Raw genomic sequence first — 21151 nt, forward strand, 5'->3', positions numbered from 1 at the left:
TGGGGTTTAAAGTATTTGTTCCTTTTCAAAAAACTCATCTGTAAATAGGCCCAAAATGTCTATTCCAAAATTAAATACAAACTTTTCAATACCTATCGCTTCAAGGGATAAATAGCATAGCTTTGATATTTCTTATCATTTATTCATTAACACCTTCATTCTTTTATCCATATGCTTATCAGGAATTGGAGATACAGAAATGAAGAGCAAGTCTCTAAATTTGAGATGATCATGGTCTAGTGAAGGAGATAAAGTAATGAATAATAATGTGCAAATTGCTTTATTAGAGTTATATAGAGAAGCAAGCACTGGTAATGAGGCAGAGGGAAGACATAAGCTGAATGGTCAAGGATGATTTCCTGAGAGAAGCAGCACTTGAGCTGACTGAGAAGGTAAATATAGAAAGGAGGGAAAAGAGAATGAGACCAAGTCCAAACTAGATCCACAATGCACAAAGGACTTGAGCGTGGAAGAAAGGCTTTTCTCAGCCTGCAGGTGGTTTCAGCATGCTGGAACAGAAAATTGTATGGGTCAACAGGAGCAGGTGAGGCTGGAGGAGGAAGCTGAGGGACAGGTAACACGGGGTCTGTGTTAAGGAGATTGGATTTTATTTTGCAGGACTCTGTAAAGCCACTCAGTAAAGGAAGGAGATGACCAAATTTAAATTTCAGGAAGATTTCTAGGTGATGGATAAATTAGAGAGAGATAACAGTGGTACGACTGAAAGCCTTCTAAAGGTGGAGATAGTGAGGGGCAAAGTGAGATAGTGACACTGGGGATAGAGTGGAAGGCAAACAAGAAAAATGATGATTTGCATTGTATAATAGATGGAAAAGGCAAGTGATAATAAATAGGAATGTGCTACATTTTAAAATGTGACTTTTTTGATGACAGAAAATGAATCTTGAATAAACCAAACCGGTTCCCATTGGTTCTTCTGAGTTAGTTAGACAAACTGTAGTGTTTTTTTCATAGAACAAAGAGTATGCGTGACTTTCCTGAGTACATAGTAAGTTGGGGAAGGAAGCAACTGTAGACCTTTTTCCTTTCCTTTTCAAAGTTTAATATTTTATTTATTTTTAAAGGTTTTATTTATTTATTCATGAGAGACACAGAGAAAGGCAAGAGACACAGGCAGAGGGAGAGGCAGGCTCCCTGCAGGGAGCGCCATGTGGGACTCCATCCTGGAGCTCCAGGATCACACCCTGAGCTGAACGTAGACACTCAACCTCTGAGCTGTCCAGGCACCCCTTATGTTTTATTTTTAAATAACGATTGAACACACTTAATTTTTCAATTAGAAATAAGTTTTTGCTGAACTAGATTGAGAAGTTTCTATGTTTCTCTGAAATGTAAGAGTAATGAAAGATTGTCTTTATGAGAGTACATTGCAAATTTTGATGACTTAGCATGTAAAACAATAAGAATGCCATTATAATGTCTTCTATTTCCATAAGGCGCCAGCCTTCAAAGCAGGCTAAAAACAACAACAACGACAACAACCAACAACAAATAAAACCACACACACACAATAGTAACTATCTGAGATGACCGGTATATTAATTATGGGAATTATTTCTCTCTCTCTCTCTCTCTCTCTCTCTCTCTATATATATATATATATATATATATATATATATATATACCAAATCATCACCTACACAATATTATGTGTGAACTATATCCTAATAAAATGGGAAAAATAGTTAAAAATCAAGTAATACAAAATAAAATAAACATTGACTTTATAGTGTTGAGCAGTTTCTCCAGTTGTGATCTATGGACCATCTTGTGGGAAATTCCTTTCTTTTATTATCTACTTATTGAGGCACCAAGTGGCTTAGTCATTTAAGCATCCCACTCGACTTCGGCTCAGGGCATGATCTCAGGGTCCTGGGACCCAGCCCTGCACTGCTCAGGGAGGAGTCTGTTTGATAGTCTCTCTCCCTTCTGTCCCTCTCCCCACTCTTTCCTGCTCTCTCTCTCTCTCTCTCTCTCTCTCTCTCTCTCAAATAAATAACATTTTTTTTTTTTTAGAAATCTACTTATTGTGTGCCAAAAGTATGCCAAAGTATTTTAGAGCCAGATAAGTGAGAGACTGAAGACCTTTTCTCTCAAGGGAATTAATACCTTAATCAAGTAAGATAAATCTTTAAATCAGGTAGATCTGATTTCAAGTTCCAGCTTTTCCATTTAATGTATATATTCAATCTTAAGGGGTTTATTTACTTCTCTGAGGCATGGTTTCTTCACATTTAATATGAAGAAAATAATCCATATATTCTATTTTTTGTGGGAATAGAAATAAAATGAGATATGTGAAATTGACTAGTATGAGCCCAAGTACAAATTATTTATTCAATAAATGTAAATCTTCCTTCCGGTGGTTTAGGATTAATGTATTTGTAGTATATTCATGGTGTGAAAATTATATTGGTGACCTAGATACACAGAAAATGTAAATATTTGCAGTTAAACGGTCATTGTTGCTAAGCAGTACATTTTCTCCCATGAAGTATAATTGAAATAATACTCATCTGAGAGTTCAGAAACCTGGATCCTCCTGCTGACATTGGCACTAAATATAGCTGTGTGACTTTGAACAAGTAGCGTAAATCACTTTGGGTTTCAGGTTCCAATATGCCAAATGAGGCAGTTGAACTAGATGGTCTCATAAATTTCTTCCTGGCTTTAAAACTCTATGACTCTATTTTCTTATGATTCAATAGACACCTTTGGAATAAGTCCTGTCAACTTGCACTGTTGTTTCAATTTTTTCCCTTCTGGTTGCCATGTTTTGTGAATAAATTTTCTTCTCATCAGTCAAATGGTAGAAATAACATTTTCCACTCAATATTACACCCTGTAATCTGGCTTTTGTTTCCTTTGGTCCAGGAGAGCTGCCTTTTCTCCTGATGTATGCAAGCAAATGTTAAACCTCAAAATTAGGAGAAGAGTATCACTCCTGACCAAAGGAAAAACAAGACTAATTTTTAATGATTCATATGGATTTTTGTAAATGTGATGAGGCCAGGACCTTGTGAAGTCATGATACATAGAATATAAAGAAGAACCAGTAAATACAAGTGTTATGAAAAGGGAGAGAAGTTGTTTTACATCAACATCATTTAGTATAGTTTTGGGGAAAGGACCCTGACATTTTTCTAAGAGATAAGACCTTCCACTTCCCATATCTACTTTACTGGCATCCACCAAAATTCTTGGAACCACAGAATGCAATCTTTTCGGTATACTGACTTATGCCATTACTGGAAATATTTTTTTTTTTTTGGAATATTAGCAGTCATTATGGTACCGAATGTTGATAGTGATTATGTTTTAGAAGGAGATTTAAAAGTATTTTACATTTGAATTAACTTAACTTCTGTTTTTGGTAGTAATAGTGTGTGTGTGTGTGTGTGTGTGTGTGCAACTCCCCAAGCAATAAACACAAATACTGTTTTTAAATTGGGAACAAAAGCAATTTTACTTTAAGAAAATAAAAAAAAAAATATGTTAAAAATCTGGAGTATAGATGGGAAAGGTGATATATTGGGAGTTTGAAGAGTTGGGCTCATGTTCCAGCTATAATGCTACCTGAATTATTTTGAGCATGAAACATCTATGTATGTATATGTGTATATATATATATATATATATATACACATATACATGTATTTGTTTTTTAAAAATAACGCATAAAACCTCAACTTGTAGAGTGTTGTAGTCTGTAGTTTTGAGTATTTTCTCACTAGTGACAAGCATAGTGTGTGTGTGTGTGTGTGTGTGTGTGTGTGTGTTTGAAAGAGAGAGAATATATGTTTTGTTATAATCACAACCATTTGAAACTTCGGTATTGTGAAATAAATTTTGGACTCATGTTTTGTATTATTTACTTCAGCTTCATTTTGGACCTATTATTTTATTTATTTATTTATTTATCTATCTATTTATTTATTTTATTTATTTATTTACTTGAAGCATACTTGACACATAATGTTACATTAAAATTTCAGGTGTGCAACATAGTAATTCAACAAGTTTATATGTTAGGCTATGCTCACCATAAGTGTAGCTACCTTCTGTTGAATTTGTAGTGTTTTAGATTCAAAGTTGGGTTCAAATCCCACCTTGAAGATGTATTTGTATTTGTAAAACCTGATTACAGATAACTCAATTTATATGAATGTTCTTTACATTTGAATAACTTAGATATGTATAGGATGTGACAAAAGGTAGTAACTGATACGGCTCTTATTATATTGAAGACTGAACAATATGGTCTTGAGTCAAGAGCATGGTGATCTTATAAACAGTTGAGTGATTTTTCTACCATAACTCATAGCTTGTTCAGGAAAAGAAATTCAAAGTTAGAGTCCCATAATTATTTTTTTAGTACTGGCATCATCTTTGGCATAAATGTATGGCTCTTAAATATTGTTACTTAAAAAAATAAAGACAGCAATTTAAAGTTAAAGAGTAAAAACAGTAGTTCCATTAATTTGTTGTTATATTATTTACACAAGTACTGTTTCATTCAACAAACAATTATCAAGCAGCCCCTGGATGTCAAATCCAAAGGGACTACAGTAGATATTAGGGAAATAAAGACACGTTACACGGTCTATTCTGTTTGGAGTTTGTAGTCTGATGGAAGAGATAGACATAAAAAGGAATAAGAAAATAGTACAGTAACAGTCATCATAGAGCTAGGGACAAAGCATTCCTGCCAGTGAGACAGAAGGAATTAATTATAAAAATGAATGAAATGAAGTTTTAAGGGACGTCTGGGTGGCTCAGAGGTTGAGGGTCTGCCTTTGGGTAAGGGGGTGATCTCCAGGTCAGGGAGGAGTCCCACATTGGGCTCCCTGCGTGGAGCCTGTTTCTCCCTCTGCCTGTGTCTCTGCCTCTCTGTGTGTGTCTCTCTTGAATAATATATGAAAGAAACTAAGTTTTAAGACAGTTTTATTTGAAATAGGAACAATAATTCCCTTTCCAAGAATGTTGTATGTCCATGGATACTCTTGTCCTCATTCTTTATGCACATCATCTTATCCAAGTATTGCGTGGATGTGTTTTTGTGCCTTTTAGTTTCAACAATCAAGATCATTCATAACAATCCTTGCTTTTAAACTTGTATATGTGCATGCCTTGCCCTTCATCTCCATTTTTTCAAATTCCCCCAGCACGATCTTCTATATGTGACTTAAGAAAACTATTGATATTTGGAATATTTGTTTTAGTGCCTTTATGTTTACTGCATTTCTGATCTATTCTTGAGTCGCCTGGTGAGAATATTTCTAAGTCTTGGGCAATTTTAATGCACAATAGACTTTTAAGCTTGTCTCAATATTTTATGTGTTGCTCGATAAAAAGCAGAACACTGTTTGGTTGAGGGAGAACTAGGAGTTTCCTTTTTACAAACCACAAACTGGAACTTGTTATACGTTAATAAAATACAGGGGAAGGAATCCTAAGAGTTAGAAGAATTCTGAACACTGTAGTTTCTTGTTTTGATTTATCAACCCTCTGTACTAACCCTGCTTAGGGGTAAATTCTGACTTACAGGTGTTTTAAAAAATCAGAGTGAAAAAATGTGTATTGGAACCTCCCCAGTCTTCCTGGCTTGTTGTGAATGACAATGGCTCTGATTACAGGAAACACCAGTCACCTAAAATAGGTACTTCAGTGGAACAGATCACATTTCTTGTTTTAGGTTAAATAATTCCAACTTAAAAGGATGATTTTTTTTTCCCAGTATTGGTCTATTTTAGTTAGCACAGCTTCTGACAGTTCAGCATTTTAAATGTTTTTTTTTTTTAGATTTTATTTATTTATTCATGAGAGATGGACAGACAGAGAGACAGAGAGAGAGGGGCGGGGGGGGGGGGGGGCAGAGGGAGAAGCAGGCTCCATGCAGGGAGCCCGAGGAGGGACTCGATCCAGGGTCTCCAGGGTCAAACCCTGAGCCCAAGGCAGGCGCTAAACCGCAGAGCCACCCAGGGATCCCCAGTACAGCATTTTAACAGTTACAGTTAAAACACAGTTTTCAGCTTAACACATATTTATTAGTACTGCACCTTTTGTTTCCTTAGCTCAACTCTCAAAACACACGCTGTACCAACTTTCTACCAAGACATCTTTAACATGTTTAACACAACTAACACTCAAAAATGAAAATTGAAGTAATTGTACAGGTATCAGAAGATTTGGTGCAGAGCTCACAAACTGACAGCCCGAGGGCCCCGTCTAGATGGTAGCTTTGTCTCCTTTGGCGTGGGTCATCACAAGCCCACAAGAGCCTGTCCCCCTTAAATGGGGAAATATTCCAGCAAAATTACCCATTTTTCCAGAGTTGCATTAACCTCCGATCCAACAGTGTGTGTGTTCAGGAGCTGGTTTAGGACATCAGCATTGTTCCTAAAAGAGTGAGAGACCAAACACCTGCACACAGGTTCTCAGTTTGCATAAACAAAATACACAGAGTAACTCCCCTTCTTACTATGGCTAGCTCTACTAATTTCATTAAAGATATCAACCCTATTCAAGCAACTCAATATGATAGCTTTTCACATGTGGTAGACTAAAGATATTAGTAAATATTTTTAGAACAATGCAGTGGAAGCAATTAATTCTGCCAAATAAATCATGTGAAACACTTCAAAACCTTTGAGTTTTAAGAACAAATATGACTTCTGGGTCATAGTCTAGAGTGTCTTGGAGAGGGAGGTTATTTCAGGCAGAGACATCGTCTTAAATAAAGGGACATGGATAGTGAAAGGGAATAAAGGGGAAAGGAGAAAAATGAGTGGGAAATATCAGAAAAGGAGACAGAACATGAAAGACTCCTAACTCTGGGAAACGAACTAGGGGTGGTGGAAGGGGAGGTGGGCAGGGGGTGGGGGTGACTGGATGACGGGCACTGAGGGGGGCACTTGATGGGATGAGCACTGGGTGTTATTCTATATGTTGTCAAATTGAACACCAATAAAAAATAAATTTATAAAAAGAAAAAAAAAACAAAACTGAATCAATCAATCAATCAATCAATAAAAGGGACATGGACAGAAAAGACATAGACGACATGGAGTGGTCTGAAGCCACTCAGATCTGAGATAGCCAGTCAGTGGGTTTGTAGAAAGAAAATTCTGAAAAGCAAGGGTAGACGGAAGTTATGAAAACCCTGGACTGACATCATTAAAGACTTTTTGGTTAGGATAGTAATGTGATCAAATGTGCGTTCTAACAAGATAACATCCTTGAAACAATAATAAAGTCAGTCTTTGTGTTAAAGAACTAGTTAGAGCAATGTTTTTCAATTCTGTTTTAATAAAGGTGCAGAGTAAGAAAGACAACTTACATCAGGATATACTCCTACTACTGCTTCCATTGCTATTGTTACATAAAACACACACACACACACACACACACACACACACACACACACAAACTTCAATGTATTTTCATAAAATTATGTGCCAGAAACACTGTTGTTTTTCCATTATAATCCATTCTGTTCTTTCACATTCTTTAAAAATTGCTAATCAGTGACTCCAAATTTAATTCACTATCCATCCACCAATGGGTCTAGCTAATAGTTTGAAAAATAATCAATTAACAAATTATTCCAGCAATAGTTCCAAGAAACATGCTTGTACCTAAGCCAGCTGAGAAAATACCAGTAGGAATAGAAAAGAGAGAATATATACGGGACAGATTTTCTGAGAGGAACTTTCCAAATTAGATATGGAGAATAAGAGAATTACAGAAATCAAGGCCTTTCAGCCAAGTCGAAATGTGACTCTCTACTAAAATAGAGTATAAGAAAGTTCCACTTCAAATAAATATGATCTGATGAATAGGAAGTTGCCTTGGCTTACTCTGTTATATCAGAAAATAAAATAATTCATTTTTATTCACTCATAATAGGACAGTATTCCTGAATACTCGATTGGTAGCAGAATGCCTAAATCCTTGGACATTATACCAACTGTCTTTCCAGGACCACTTGTCAAATAAATCAAATATACTAAGGTAGAAATTATTTTTCAACCTTCAGTTATACTTTGAAAAAAAATGGAAAGAAAAAATATATTCATAATTTATAATGACAAATCAAAATATTTTTATTTTCTTAAACAAGAAAATTAAATGTCAAAGCTATGTTGCTGTGACAAGTTTGACAGTGTAATCACTAAAAGTTCGAAAACTCAGATGTGTTTCCCAAGCCACCGTGATGACCACAATGTATATTTTTTAACACCGTGAATTGCAAAGAGAAAAAGGTTGCTATTATTCTGCCTTGGTTTTCTGGCATGGGTGATTAAAATATCACCCATGATATTTCATGAATCCTGTTTCCTTCTTTTTAATGGACAACATAATTTTTGAGGACATAAATTTCATGCTGAATCAGTTCTTTCCTCTATAAAACAGTAGTGACTGCTCAGCAACCACTGATCAATGGAGTGGTCTAGTTCCCTGATTATGACCAGGGTATCTGAGAATATTCTCTAGGAATTCTTGCTTGGTTTCCCACCCCCTTGTCTTAAATATCCCAATCATGATTTTTGTTTGTTTGTTTGTTTTTCCCCAAGACAATGAATGGGGAATTTCTCAACAACTGCCATCATTTTCTCTTTACATCCTCTTCAGAAAAATTTAAAAAATGGATTTTTTTTAATTACGAAGGAAACATTTACAGGGGATGCTTAGTATTCATTCTATATGCAATTTCAAGAAACCACATTTAGAGTGCCTCGGCGGCTCAGTTAGTTAAGTGTCTGCCTTCAGCTCCGGTCATGATCCTGGGGTCCTGGGACCAAGTCTCAGGTAGAGGCTGCTTATGCCTTTCCCTCTGCCTGCCACTCCCCCTGTTTGTGTTCTCTTTCTCTCTCTCTGTCAAATTAATTAATTAATTAATTAATTAAAAAATTTACAGTAGTTCAAATAAATATTAGTATTGCTACTCTATACATATTCTGTATTTGCTTTTGTGAAAAAGAAAACAATCACATGCAAATTCTTAATCGTGATAAAGTCTGACATTAATAAATCATATTTAAATTCCTTTAAAATCCATATAAAATCCACAAGTTTGTAACAGTGCTCAAGGAGTTTATGAACTTTTATAAATATATTGTCAAGCCCCAGATGGAGAACAGCCATCAAAACTCTCTTCTTCTGTATTTAGTGCACACAACCATGCATTGACTGGGACAGTGAGAATCTTCTTCTTTTTTTTTTTTTAAGATTTATTTATTTATTTATGAGAGAGAGAGAGAAAGAGAGGCAGAGACACAGGAGGAGGGAGAAGCAGGCTCCATGCCGGGAACCTGACGTGGGACTCTATCCCGGGATTCCAGGATCACGCCCTGGGCTGAAGGCAGGTGCTAAACTGCTGAGCCACCCAGGGATCTCCCTAGAATCTTCTTTTTTTTAATTGAGAAAAATATTTTTTTTAAATCATTGCCCTTCCAATGTCTTACTTTTCCCTTTACTTCTTCTATTGTTTCTTTTATCCCTCCTATTTTTTATCCTTTCTTGAAAAACGGGTGACAAATTGTAAGTATTCATACCACTTGAAGTTAAGTAGGCTCCACAAAGAATGATAAAATTAAGTTTGAGATGGATTAAAAATGTCAGAGTGGAAAGCTGTGACTGTCACCACCTTTCTTGATTTCCCAGACACTTGTCTACTCATATGCTAGCATTAATCGTGAGAGTCTAGGTAGAGGCCTTATTGAATCAAAATGTTGTCCAGAACTAAAGTCTTAGAAGTCTGCACATTTAGGCCTTGTTTTTTAGTCCAGTGCTTTATATAAGAGGAGATATTGGTATTTTTAAATATTTTTTATTTTATTGTTTTTAAAAGATTTTATTTATTTATTCATAAGAAACTCAGAGAGGCAGAGACATAAGCAGAGGGATAAGCAGGCTCCTCAAGGCAGCACAATGTGGGACTTGATCCCGGAACCCCAGGATCATGCCCTGAGACAAAGGCAGACACAACCACTGAGCCACCCATGTTCCCCATAGTTGTATTCCTTTTTAAAGAGTTTATTTATTTGAGAGAGAGAGAGAGAACATGAGTGGAGGGTGAAGGGGCAGAGGGAGAAGCAGGGAGCCCTGCTCAGCAGGGAGAGCAACTAGAGACTATCCCAGGACCCTGAGATTATGACCTGAGCCAAAGGCAGCCTTTTAACCAACTGAGCCACCCAGGTGCCCCGAGATATTTGTATTTTATATTTCATTTAGATTTGTTGAAGTTATTTCAGTACTCTCTCTATTACTTTGAGATCATTTCAGTATCCTTCCATTATTATTATTATTTTTTTTTTTATGATAGTCACAGAGAGAGAGAGAGGCAGAGACACAGGCAGAGGGAGAAGCAGGCTTCATGCACCGGGAGCCTGATGTGGGATTCGATCCTGGGTCTCCAGGATCACGCCCTGGGCCAAAGGCAGGCGCCAAACTGCTGCGCCACCCAGGGATCCCTATCCTCCCATTATTTTAAGAAAGATCCAGATTTGTCCTTTCCCCAGTATTGCTTGTTCATGTGTAGTTTTTCAGAATGAGAACACTTTTTATGAGAAATAAAGCTCCAGAAGAGAAAGAAAACAAACACCTAAACAGTTCAGTGTATTTATTTCAAAATTAAACTCAATGTGTAGACTTTACTTCTCATTCTCACCTGGGACAATTTCCTTAATTTAGAGAAAGCAATGTAGTCCACCAATTTTACTATAGGTTCTCAATTGGAACATTAGTCCTGTGCTTTTTGTGCTTTTTTCTGTGATTTCCCTACCGTCTGCCTCCTGCCTTCTTTCCTTCCTTCCTTCATTTCTTTCCTCCTCCCTCCTTTCCTTCCTTGGTCTCTGTACATTTACTTCGAATTGCCTAATCTTTCTTCCATACTCTGCTGGTAAGAAATCTCAGAATTAACCTTTTTTCTCCCCTTCATATTCTTTTCCACTTTTACTCACTTTGGTGGTTTTTCAGAGAAGCACAGCTATTTATATATCCTGGCTGCCAAGGAGTAACCTCTGCTCTCTGGGGCTGCCACTTTCTCCCATCCAAGCCCCCATCTTTGGTGAAGAGTGATTACAGGGGGATAATGAAGGATGTAACTTCCTCACTTCCTTTACCCAACCAGACATGTGAATCACTGAAGTCACTGAATGATGGACACAGCTGTATCACATTTAAATGCAACTGAACTTATGAACTTATCTACCTAAATTTGTCTAGTTCTTCCTTTTCCTTCACAGGAATTAATTGATGCATAATGTTTGAGAGCTTAAAACCTGCCTTTACTCCTTACCAGCTTTGTAAATGTATACAGCTTACCATAACTCACTCGCTTCATCAATGGAGAAACATAATGATAGTGCCTGTCTCGTAGGATTGTCATGACAATTGCCTATGATATTACATGCAAAACAAATAGAACAATCTCTGGCACATAATGAGTACTCAATAAAACCTAGCTATTATTGTTCCTATTGTCATAATAAAAGATCTTCACTACCTTATATTCAAATTGTGTCAAAGTCCTAATTTTAGAATTTTATTCCAGTTTTTCCTGTATTCATGTGTCATGTTCTCTTTCTTAAGTACACTTGGCTATGTCTATGAACTTCTATATTTTTCATATTGCCTATGAAGTTAGACTTGTTTTGTCTAATATTCAAGATCAACTAATGAATCAACCATTAAATCCCAATTAGTTTTTGTTTTTTGGCGGGAGGATGGCTAAGATTCCAGACAAAATGGTTTGTTAAATATGCTGTAAATAAATCCTTTCTGCCCCCACACTGTTGCTCAATAAGTTTTTTCTACTCGACATGCTCTTTAATTTGTCTGCATGCATCCCTTTTGTCTCTCACAAGAGGTTGCAAAAGGTAAAGGCATATAAAAAATGATTACCATTTATTTATTTGTTATTTATTTGTTATTATTTATTACAAACTCTAAATAAGCAATTCTGAGAGGAAATTCGGATATTGTGTTTCGTTTAATTTTCTCAATAGCATTTCAATCAGTGTTAATAGCCTCATTTATAGAAAAAGTTGGATCTCAGAGAATTTAAGTAACTTGCCTGAAGTCTACAGGTTAGGATGTGAACACCAATGCCCATGTAGCTACCATTTAAAAGATGGCAGAAGGCAGAAACTTAGCTGAATACCTTTTATTCTTAAACTTTAAACTAAAACTGGGTGTATATTGATGCATATGATTATAATATAATCTTATTTATTTGATTTAGGCACAACATATCCATTCCTTAGTATACTTTCCCCATCCCTCTCCTCAAAACACTGTTATTGAATAATATCTGTGCAGTTGTAGCAACTTCGCCCAATGACTCCATTTTGGTTTTGGCAGAAGTGTGGGAAGGACATAGCCTAATATAATTCTCAGTATTCATCTTTGTCTTTTAGAATGAGTTTGAATTTTTTTTCTGTAATTTCCCTAGAAATAATATGGCACTGTTCTTCCCACCCTTGCCAGGAATGTAAACAAATCTGGGTTTGTGAAAACATTTCCTCTTCTGTTTTGTCACTTAGTTATTTTCATGACCTAAGTGTCATTTCTTTTTATTTCTGTTGAGGATTTTATTAATCGTCATCGGATCTGCAGCAAAAACTGTGATATGTGTAAGCATGTTTGGGTATTTCTGTGTCAATCTACCACACCGCAGTGCAGATCTTTAACTTAATAAATATTTCATCTGTATTTCCTACACTTTGTTTGCTACATAATGGATGCCACATATAAATTAACAGTTAATCCTATGCTTCATATTTCAAAAAGTCATATCAATTTGATATTTAATCCTTGTATCAGCATTTTGAACATCCTCTCATTCAAGAGATATGAGGTGTAAGTAGTATTTTTATGCCTTAGACACTTAAAACTGTTTGTTTAATAACTACTCAGGATTTGGGGAACATGATGGCAGAGTGGACTTGTATGGTATGCTTAAGTCCTGGGAATCTACACTCCCAGGAAGGGAAGTGTAGGGGTGAAGGAACTAAGGAAATATTGATATTTCCTCTGGTTCTGAAAGAAGTCCCATGTGTAAATAGTGTCAATTAAAAGTTCTATCCTAAAGTCATTCTAAAACAGCTGTGCTTTTCTTTTATATGAACTATGGCCTTGGAAATGTTTCTTAATCACTTTGACCTTGGTTTCTCATCTTCAAAGTGGAGATAACATGACTCCTTACCTCAAGGTATTGCAAAAATTATTGGTTTCAAGTCTATTTAGGGCCTACTACCCTCACTTGAGAAAGTTAGAAAGACTTATAGGGCACATGTTTTAGCTTCCTCTAGCCATTTGGAGAGGTTAACCACAAAACCTGAAAAAAAAAAAAAAAAAAAAAAAGAAAGAAAAAGAAAAAACCAGGTACCAGAGATTCTTTCTTCTCTTGGCTCTTCAAGCTCAAAAACAGGAAGGGAGCAACTAGGAACCATAAGCTTCCCTGGAGGAAGAAAAGAAAAGAGGCTATCTCCCATTTCTTGGTCCATTGACAAATGTGGTTCTCTTGGTAATGATGGTTTGAGTTGAGAGATTTCAGTGTTGATACAGATACGGTGTTGATACAAACAATGGGGTTGGCCAAAAGAGAAAAGGATGTTAATCGTGTGTTTGGAACTTGTTTGAACATTAAATGGTGAAAAGGAATAAAGTTTAGACTGTAATACACTCATTATTGTTTTCTTCTCATTTAATCTATGTTATATGTGTAAGAAAGTAATTGACAACCTCCTACATCACAGTGCACACCATCTTACCTTAGTATCTAGGATGACTAGTTCTATAGCTAGCATGTCTATAACACACATCATGGGATGAATAAATGCATGGCTAAATGAATGAGCATGATCTTATTGATACTAGTAATAATGATGGTTAAGATTATTTTTTGGCCAGATTATATCATTGTAAAATGGCACAAATAGTAAAATAGCTGGAAAAATCTCTGAGCATGTATTATAGTATTTGCACAATGAATTCTCAAGACATATCTGCTGAGCTGTTGAAAGGGGGACATCCTAGTTGCTTAGACTATTGAGCTAATACTTAAGGGAAATGCAGAGAATATTAGCACACCAAAGAGCAACATGTTCCTAGGGAATTTCTGTGATCCTCAGGTGTTAACACATGAAATAAACAGTTCTTTCTTTAAAAATTAAATGAATTAAAATTAATTTAAAACATTTTCTATAGCCTTAAAAGAAATGAAAGTACCTTTGATTCTATGTAAAGGGAATGTTGAGAGGTGATCCCATCTGGTTTGAGATCACAGAAGAAACTTCAGAGGTCTAGAGAGTACATTTCTGAAGGTTTTTAATGATGGAAAATAAACACAAATAAATCTAAAATTGGTAAGCTTAGAGTAACAAGGAGTTTGGCCTCATTCTGAATATATTTTTTCATGTTTTTGATATGTCAAAAACAGTTGGACAGTACAAAAAATTTAATTTGGCTAAAGAAATAAAGGTTGAGTATATTAAATATTCTTATATACTCAGTAGTTTTGACTCAAAAAAATCCATCATTTAAAAATTGGCCACTCATCAATTTTATGAGATTAAGAATAACATGTGAAATAATATGTTAATTCATAAATGCTTGCTACACATTCTGTATACTTTTGAATATAATAATCCCTAAGAAGATTTTTAAAAAGAAAGATGAAGAATGTTTGATTGCAAATCTATTCATAATCTTGCTCAGTCAGCAGTATTGCTACTGGTAATGCTATGAAGTTCACAACAAGTCTACTGAATTGCTGGAGTGTGACACAGCTGGTTGGTTATTTTGGGTTTCTTAATGCTTGCCCTGATTATGTGGCATTCAGCTAATTATATGACTAAATATCTGACTCAACTACAGAGTAGTTAATTTACTGACCACATGTGGACACGATGTTAATCTTTCCTTCCAGTGAAAATTTAGACATAATCATTACAAGGAAAAATGAATATACTGGACTCCTAGGGCTAGCATGCATTATATTTTATGATGTGTCCTTCTGTCATGCTATTTTCGATACCTCTATTTCCATCCCTCACAGAGCTTGGTTGGGCTCTGTGGAAGTCATGAAAACTCTACAATAAAGCTCATATGAATCAATTACTCTTTGATCTGTGGTACTCTTTTAGTTAGCACTACAATCATTTAGCGTTCTTTGCATCATATACATTGGTTTGTCTCCTAGATCAATGTTATTCTCCAGAAATATTCTTCTCTTAATTTTGCCTCCTAGTGGAAAGTACCTGTCTTTCAACACCCAGTTTCACCAATGAATTTCTTATTAGCTCTTAAAAGACCCGTGGCTAGACAATTATGTTTAAGAAATATGCTGAGTCAATTCTAAAAGTCAATCCTAAAATCCTAAAAAGTGTTAGTCAATGTGGGAATAGAGGTGTTTTTAAATAAATGATAAGTAAAAATAATGAAAAGCATAATGTAACTAAGTGACTTTTTTTTTTCCCTGAAAAGATAATGCAGTAGAATGTTATTTTTGTTCTCTTTAACTGGGGTGGCTCTGATTATTTTTACAATTATAGAGAAAATGAAGTATAGCTGTTATTTTTCTACTGTAGAAATCCTCTGGAAAGAATTGCTGGGGAATTATTTTACTGGAAAGATATATCATGTTAACTGTAATTTTAACAAGTGTTGTCTATTTTTACCTAAGGAAGGAGAAGTGTCGGTAATGGTGATGTTTGGAATGTATTTTTCCCACAGTTTCCAATTCATTTTATAATTAACTTGGTTAGACTTTTAGATTATTTTTAAGGTTGGCATGGAGCACAGTTTTGGACTTGAAAAATCATCATGTCCTCAATCTTCCATGAGTTCCACAGTAAGATGTTCATTTTGGCTTCTGTTCACATGTAGCTATCTTCCAAGGCAGTCTCATTCATAATATTCTTACTGTGATGGAAATGAATAATATCTAATCTCGTATAGGGCATGGATCATGGCTGGAGACAAATAAATATCATATAATATAGTGGGCTTAAGTAAATATGCATAACTTGAAAAAAATATTTATTCCCAAATAATATGATGTGTTATTGTTTATTTGTTTTCTCTGAGGAGCTCAGCCTAAATAACACAGACTTCGCTTAATTGTGTTAAATGTTTGTTGTGGTGGCTAAATGTTGTCAGAGATCTAGAAAGTAATAAGATATATTAATTAAGAGAGATAAGGAAAGATATACAGGCCAATATTTTTAATATCAGAGCACACACTTTACTCTTTAATTAAATTTAACTTCTTTGAGAATTTAATTAGAGTGGCAAAGAGGACAAGGAAGAATATTGTGAGGAACTTTCCTCATGCAGTCAAACCTGCAAAAGTACAGAAAGAGGAAATCAGTTTATTTCCCCCTTTCTTTAAAGGCTGATATAAGGAAAGAAAAATAAAAGAAATCGTGTGTATGTATGTGTATATGTTTTCATGAAGGGTTGGATTAAGTAGATTCAAATGATTTTTTTTTTCTAAATTAGCAAACTCCTGTTTGTTACAAATCCAACTTCTCACTTATTAACTAATTAAAACTTGCCCCCCCCTTTATTTTTTAGCAAATTAAAAATCTTTTTAAACTGACCTTTTAAAATATTTTATTTATTTATTCATGAGAGACAGAGAAAGAGGCAGAGACACAGGCAGAGGGAGAAGCAGTCTCCAATGCAGGGAGCCTGATGTGGGACTCGATCTTGGGACTCCAGGATCACGACCTGAGCTGAAGGCGGCACTAAACCGCTGAGCCACCCACGCTGCCCTTAAACTGTCCTTTAAGTCGAGCATCCAAAGATCTGTGTGATAGAATCAAAGGAGCATCACCAACTGGTGAAGACAAAATTCAAGGTGCCTTTCCAAGCTCTCTTTCAGTATAAGAATGAAATCAGCTTACAAGAGTAAAATCGGGTGCCGGCACTTTGTGAGGCCCTGGAGCTTCATTTGGAAAGAAAAGGACATCAGATTCTCTCCCTCTTTGGCAAAGCGCATGTGGCGTGTTAGCAGGGAAGACAGGCAAATCCAGGACGTGCTCAAAAATATCAGAAAGATATTTGGTAGTAAGGGCTTTTCTGAATTATTTAGTATCTCAAAAAGGCACATTAAATGTGATCATTCCACTTTTCTAACCTTTCTTCCCATTTAGGGCTGTAGAGGGCCATCACAAATATGTTCATGGAGAATATGATAGGGAATTATACTTTCGCTTAACCTCAGGATACCGAAAAGCCACCTTCACTTAATTATGTTTATAAAGTTGTTAAGATGACTTAAGCTTGACAAGTAGTGCAGATTGGAACATCAAGTCTAATATGTTTTACTCACTTGTGGAACAGCATGTGGTTTAGATTGCCTACTGCATGGCAACTGAGCTCTTGTGAATTTACCATCATAAATTCGCCTAATAGGAATTCATGTCATGGGGGTGTATGAAGATAACAGCAAAGAATATTTTTAGACAACAGGTTGAATTAATATAAATGACACTTTGAGCCCTATACTAGGACAGCACATGCTTATTGAAGACAATATTCCTGAATATGTGGTAATTTACTGAAAATAATTTTACCAGGCATTTTATCTTTTTTTCCTCAACCTGATGAAAAAAAAAAAATGCTTGTTCCCTGTTCTTTTTATGTGCACTACTGTAGGAGTGGATGTTTCATATTTATTTTTCATTTGTCCGTTAATTTTTTCCTCTTCAGGTGTAATCTAGCCCCTGTGGTGGAGTTTGCTGCTGATGTGGGAACTAAATCAGATTTTATTACCATGAATCCATCAGTTGTACAAAGAGCATTTGGAGGCTTTCGGAATGAAAGTGACAGAGAAAAATTTGTGCATAGACTTTCTATGCTGAATGACAGTGTCCTTTGGATCCCTGCTTTCATGGTCAAAGGAGGAGAGAAGCACGTGGAGTGGGTTAATGCATTAATCCTTAAGAATAAACTCAAAGTGCGAACTGCCTATCCATCATTGAGACTTATTCATGCTGTCAGAGGGTAAGTGTCTGGAAAGGACCAGTCTGTCCTTGGCACAATGGAACACATAACTAAATATTTTCCGGAGACAGGAGGGAGCCTCAGTAGAATCTCCCAATGGATATATGTTTCCACTTTTATATATATATATATACACACACACACTACTCTCTCCACTCCCTTGAATTTTGTTTGTGTACCGTATTATTTTAGCTCATTCTCTTTCTTGAAAAAGCAAATATTTGAACTCGGCACTCATTTATGTCTGCTCATGAACAAATTACTGGTTTTATGTTTTGCTGTGTTAAAGAATAGTAAGGATTCATAGTAAAATTGATGAATCTTGGGTAAGAAAACTACCAACAGAAGTGCTAAATGGGTACTGGGCAATATTGTGGAAGCATAAATGTTAGATATATTTAAGGAGCAATTAAGCCCCATCTGTAGTTAAGAGGCCTACCCGAGATAGAGAAGGCTCACTGACGTGACATGCCTTAATGCTCCCTGCCTCCACCCCCGCAGTCACAGATGCCATGTTTATGAATTAAGTCAACTTTTCCCTTTTATTAATACAAGCCCAGATGCAAAACCTAAGAAATGGATTTTTATTTAAAAGCAGCAAGTGACCAAAGGCCAAATTCTCTCATGCATATGTATAAATGTGTAAAATACATAATACAAAGAGAAGCAATGATATATACTTATTGAATATCTAATGAGTGTCAAATATTGGAGAAAGAAAAATAAAGAAGGCTGATCACTGCTTTAAAGAAATAAAATAAAAATAAAGGAAAGCATAGAAAAAATAAAAATAAAGGAATGCATAGGTTTCGCAGTAGAAACAGACACATATACAACTAGCTAGGACACAAACACATGGTAATAGTGTAGAATTTTTTCGTCATATTAGCAAAGAAAAAAGTCTAACATTTGAACTAGACTTGAAAAACAAAATAGCCATTCATCAGGGATAAGAGAAGGAGTCAGAGACCGGGACAGAGAGATAGAGATGGTGACAGAGAAAGCCAAACACAAGGAAATACTGTTGCATTATTAGAGTGAACCGAGACAAGGAAATGATTAAGTATATGCTTAACTTGCAGAATAATGGAGTCCACTGTGCAGCACTGAAATACAAAGCTGGAAAAATAACTTGTGATATGGTTAGGAAGAGAATGAATTTTGTTTGTTTTAGTTGCATAAAGTACAGTTATATGTATGAATTTAGGAGAGTAAATCTTGGAACAGATGACTCTGCACTGGCAAGAAGGGGCACTAGCGGTGTGAAGACCAACTAGACCTCTTGATTGAGTTACTCATAAGATGAACAAGACGTAGGGCATAATCAGGGGCCGTGTAAGGAAGGGCAAGTTCAAGGGACCGATTAAGTAGAATGGTTGTAAGTTCTAAGAGTAAAGAGGTCTTGAAACCCAGAGTTAAAATTAGTCTGCTTCGTGTACTATAATTGGGACTGAGCTAAGGTGGTTTTGTTTAGTTTTGTTATCATGATACTTTCCTTCCGGGATTTACCATTTCCTTGTTTAAGACTCAAGACAGTGTCTTGGACTGGGTTTTCTGTACACAATTAAATTGCATTCTTATAATTAGATCATGGTTATTCAGCATTCATTCTTTTCATGTTTGACATGAAGCTTCAACAAAGTAAGATAAAATATATTCATTTGGAGGATAAGTAGTTTTTTTTTTTTCTTTTAGTTACAAAGATTCCTAGTAATCACAATTTGACTCTGAAGGAAAGAAAATGTATTTTTAACAGGGTAACTTTATAAATCACTGTCCTAAGAACACAACTTATTGTCTGGATGTGTTAATGCTGAATATCATTTGAGTGTGAGAAGATTCTAGAGATAACGCTCTATCTTATTGTCTGGTTCTATACCCACACACTCTGACACACACCTATGCACATATACATACACACTCCAGTGAGAGCTTATTAAGATTCCAAAACAAATATTTTGAAGTAAGTACTCATTGATTATAGGAAAAACTGATAAAATTTAAGATTGCTCTGATTTAGTACGATTTTTAATAGACAGTTTTTTAGAGCAGTTTTAGGATCACAGCAAAATTGAGAGGGAGGCACAGAGGCTTCCCACACATTCCCTGCCCCCAGGTGTGCAGAGTCCCATCATCAAGATCTTGCACCAGAGCTGGACGTTGGCTACAGCTGATGAGCTGACACTGACCGGCTTTATCACCCAAAATCCATAGTTTACAGTTCATGCTGGGTTTGCACATTCTGTGGGTTTTGGTAGATGCATGATAACAGGGAGTCACCATTACAGTATCATGCAGCGTAGTTTTGCTTTCCTAAAAGTCCTCTGTGGTCGGCCTGTCATCAGTACCTCCCCACTAATTCATGGCAAGAACTGTTTGTTTACCGCCTCTATTGTTTGCCTTTTCTCGAATGTCACGTGGTAGGAATCGTACAGCACGTAGTCTTTTCAGATTGGCCTCTTGCACTCAGCACTTCCTCCATGTCTTTCCGTTGCTTGACAGCTCATTCTTTTTAGTGCCGAAGAATATTCCATTGTCGGCCTGTGCCAGTTTATTTGTTCACTCACCTGTTGCTTCCAATTTTTGGCAATGATGAGTAAAGCTGTGATGTACAGCTTTGTGCGGGTTTTTGGGGTGGCCTTAGTTTTCAACTCATCTGGGTAAATACCAAGGAGCACGATTGCTGGATCTTATGTTAGGAGTATGTTGAGTTTTACAAGAAGTTGCCAAACTGTCTTCCAAAGTGGTTGTACCATTTTATGTTCTCGGCAGTGATGAAGAAGAGTTTTTGTTGCTCCACATCCTCTCCATTTGGTGCTTTCAGTCCTGGATTTCAGCCATTCTGATAGTTAAGTAGTGATAATTTCATTGCTTTTTTAGTTTGCACTTCTCTGATGACATATGATGGAAGGTATCTTTTAATATGAGTATCTGCCATCTTTATGTCTTCTCCAATGACAAGCGCATTGAGGTGTTTGGCCCACTTTTTAGTCAGGCTGTTGGTTTTCTTACTGATGAGCTTTAAGAGGTTTTTGTATATTTTGATTAGAACTCCTTTATCAGGTATGTCTTTTGCAAATATTTGCTTCCAGTCTGTGGCTTGTCCTCTCAT

At 36.0% G+C, this 21151-nt stretch overlaps 1 protein-coding gene across 1 annotated transcript in view; it reads left to right on the forward strand.

Moving 5' to 3' along the window:
• The window catches only part of ST8SIA4 (ST8 alpha-N-acetyl-neuraminide alpha-2,8-sialyltransferase 4), a 93223-nt gene that overhangs the window by 25327 nt on the left and 46745 nt on the right, over positions 1-21151 (forward strand). The window contains 1 exon segment of the mRNA XM_025437168.3: positions 17746-18039. Coding sequence (XP_025292953.1) covers positions 17746-18039 — 294 coding nt within the window.

This window comes from Canis lupus, chromosome 3 (genome assembly GCF_003254725.2).
Source record: "Canis lupus dingo isolate Sandy chromosome 3, ASM325472v2, whole genome shotgun sequence".
In the NCBI taxonomy this organism is placed as follows: domain Eukaryota; kingdom Metazoa; phylum Chordata; class Mammalia; order Carnivora; family Canidae; genus Canis; species Canis lupus.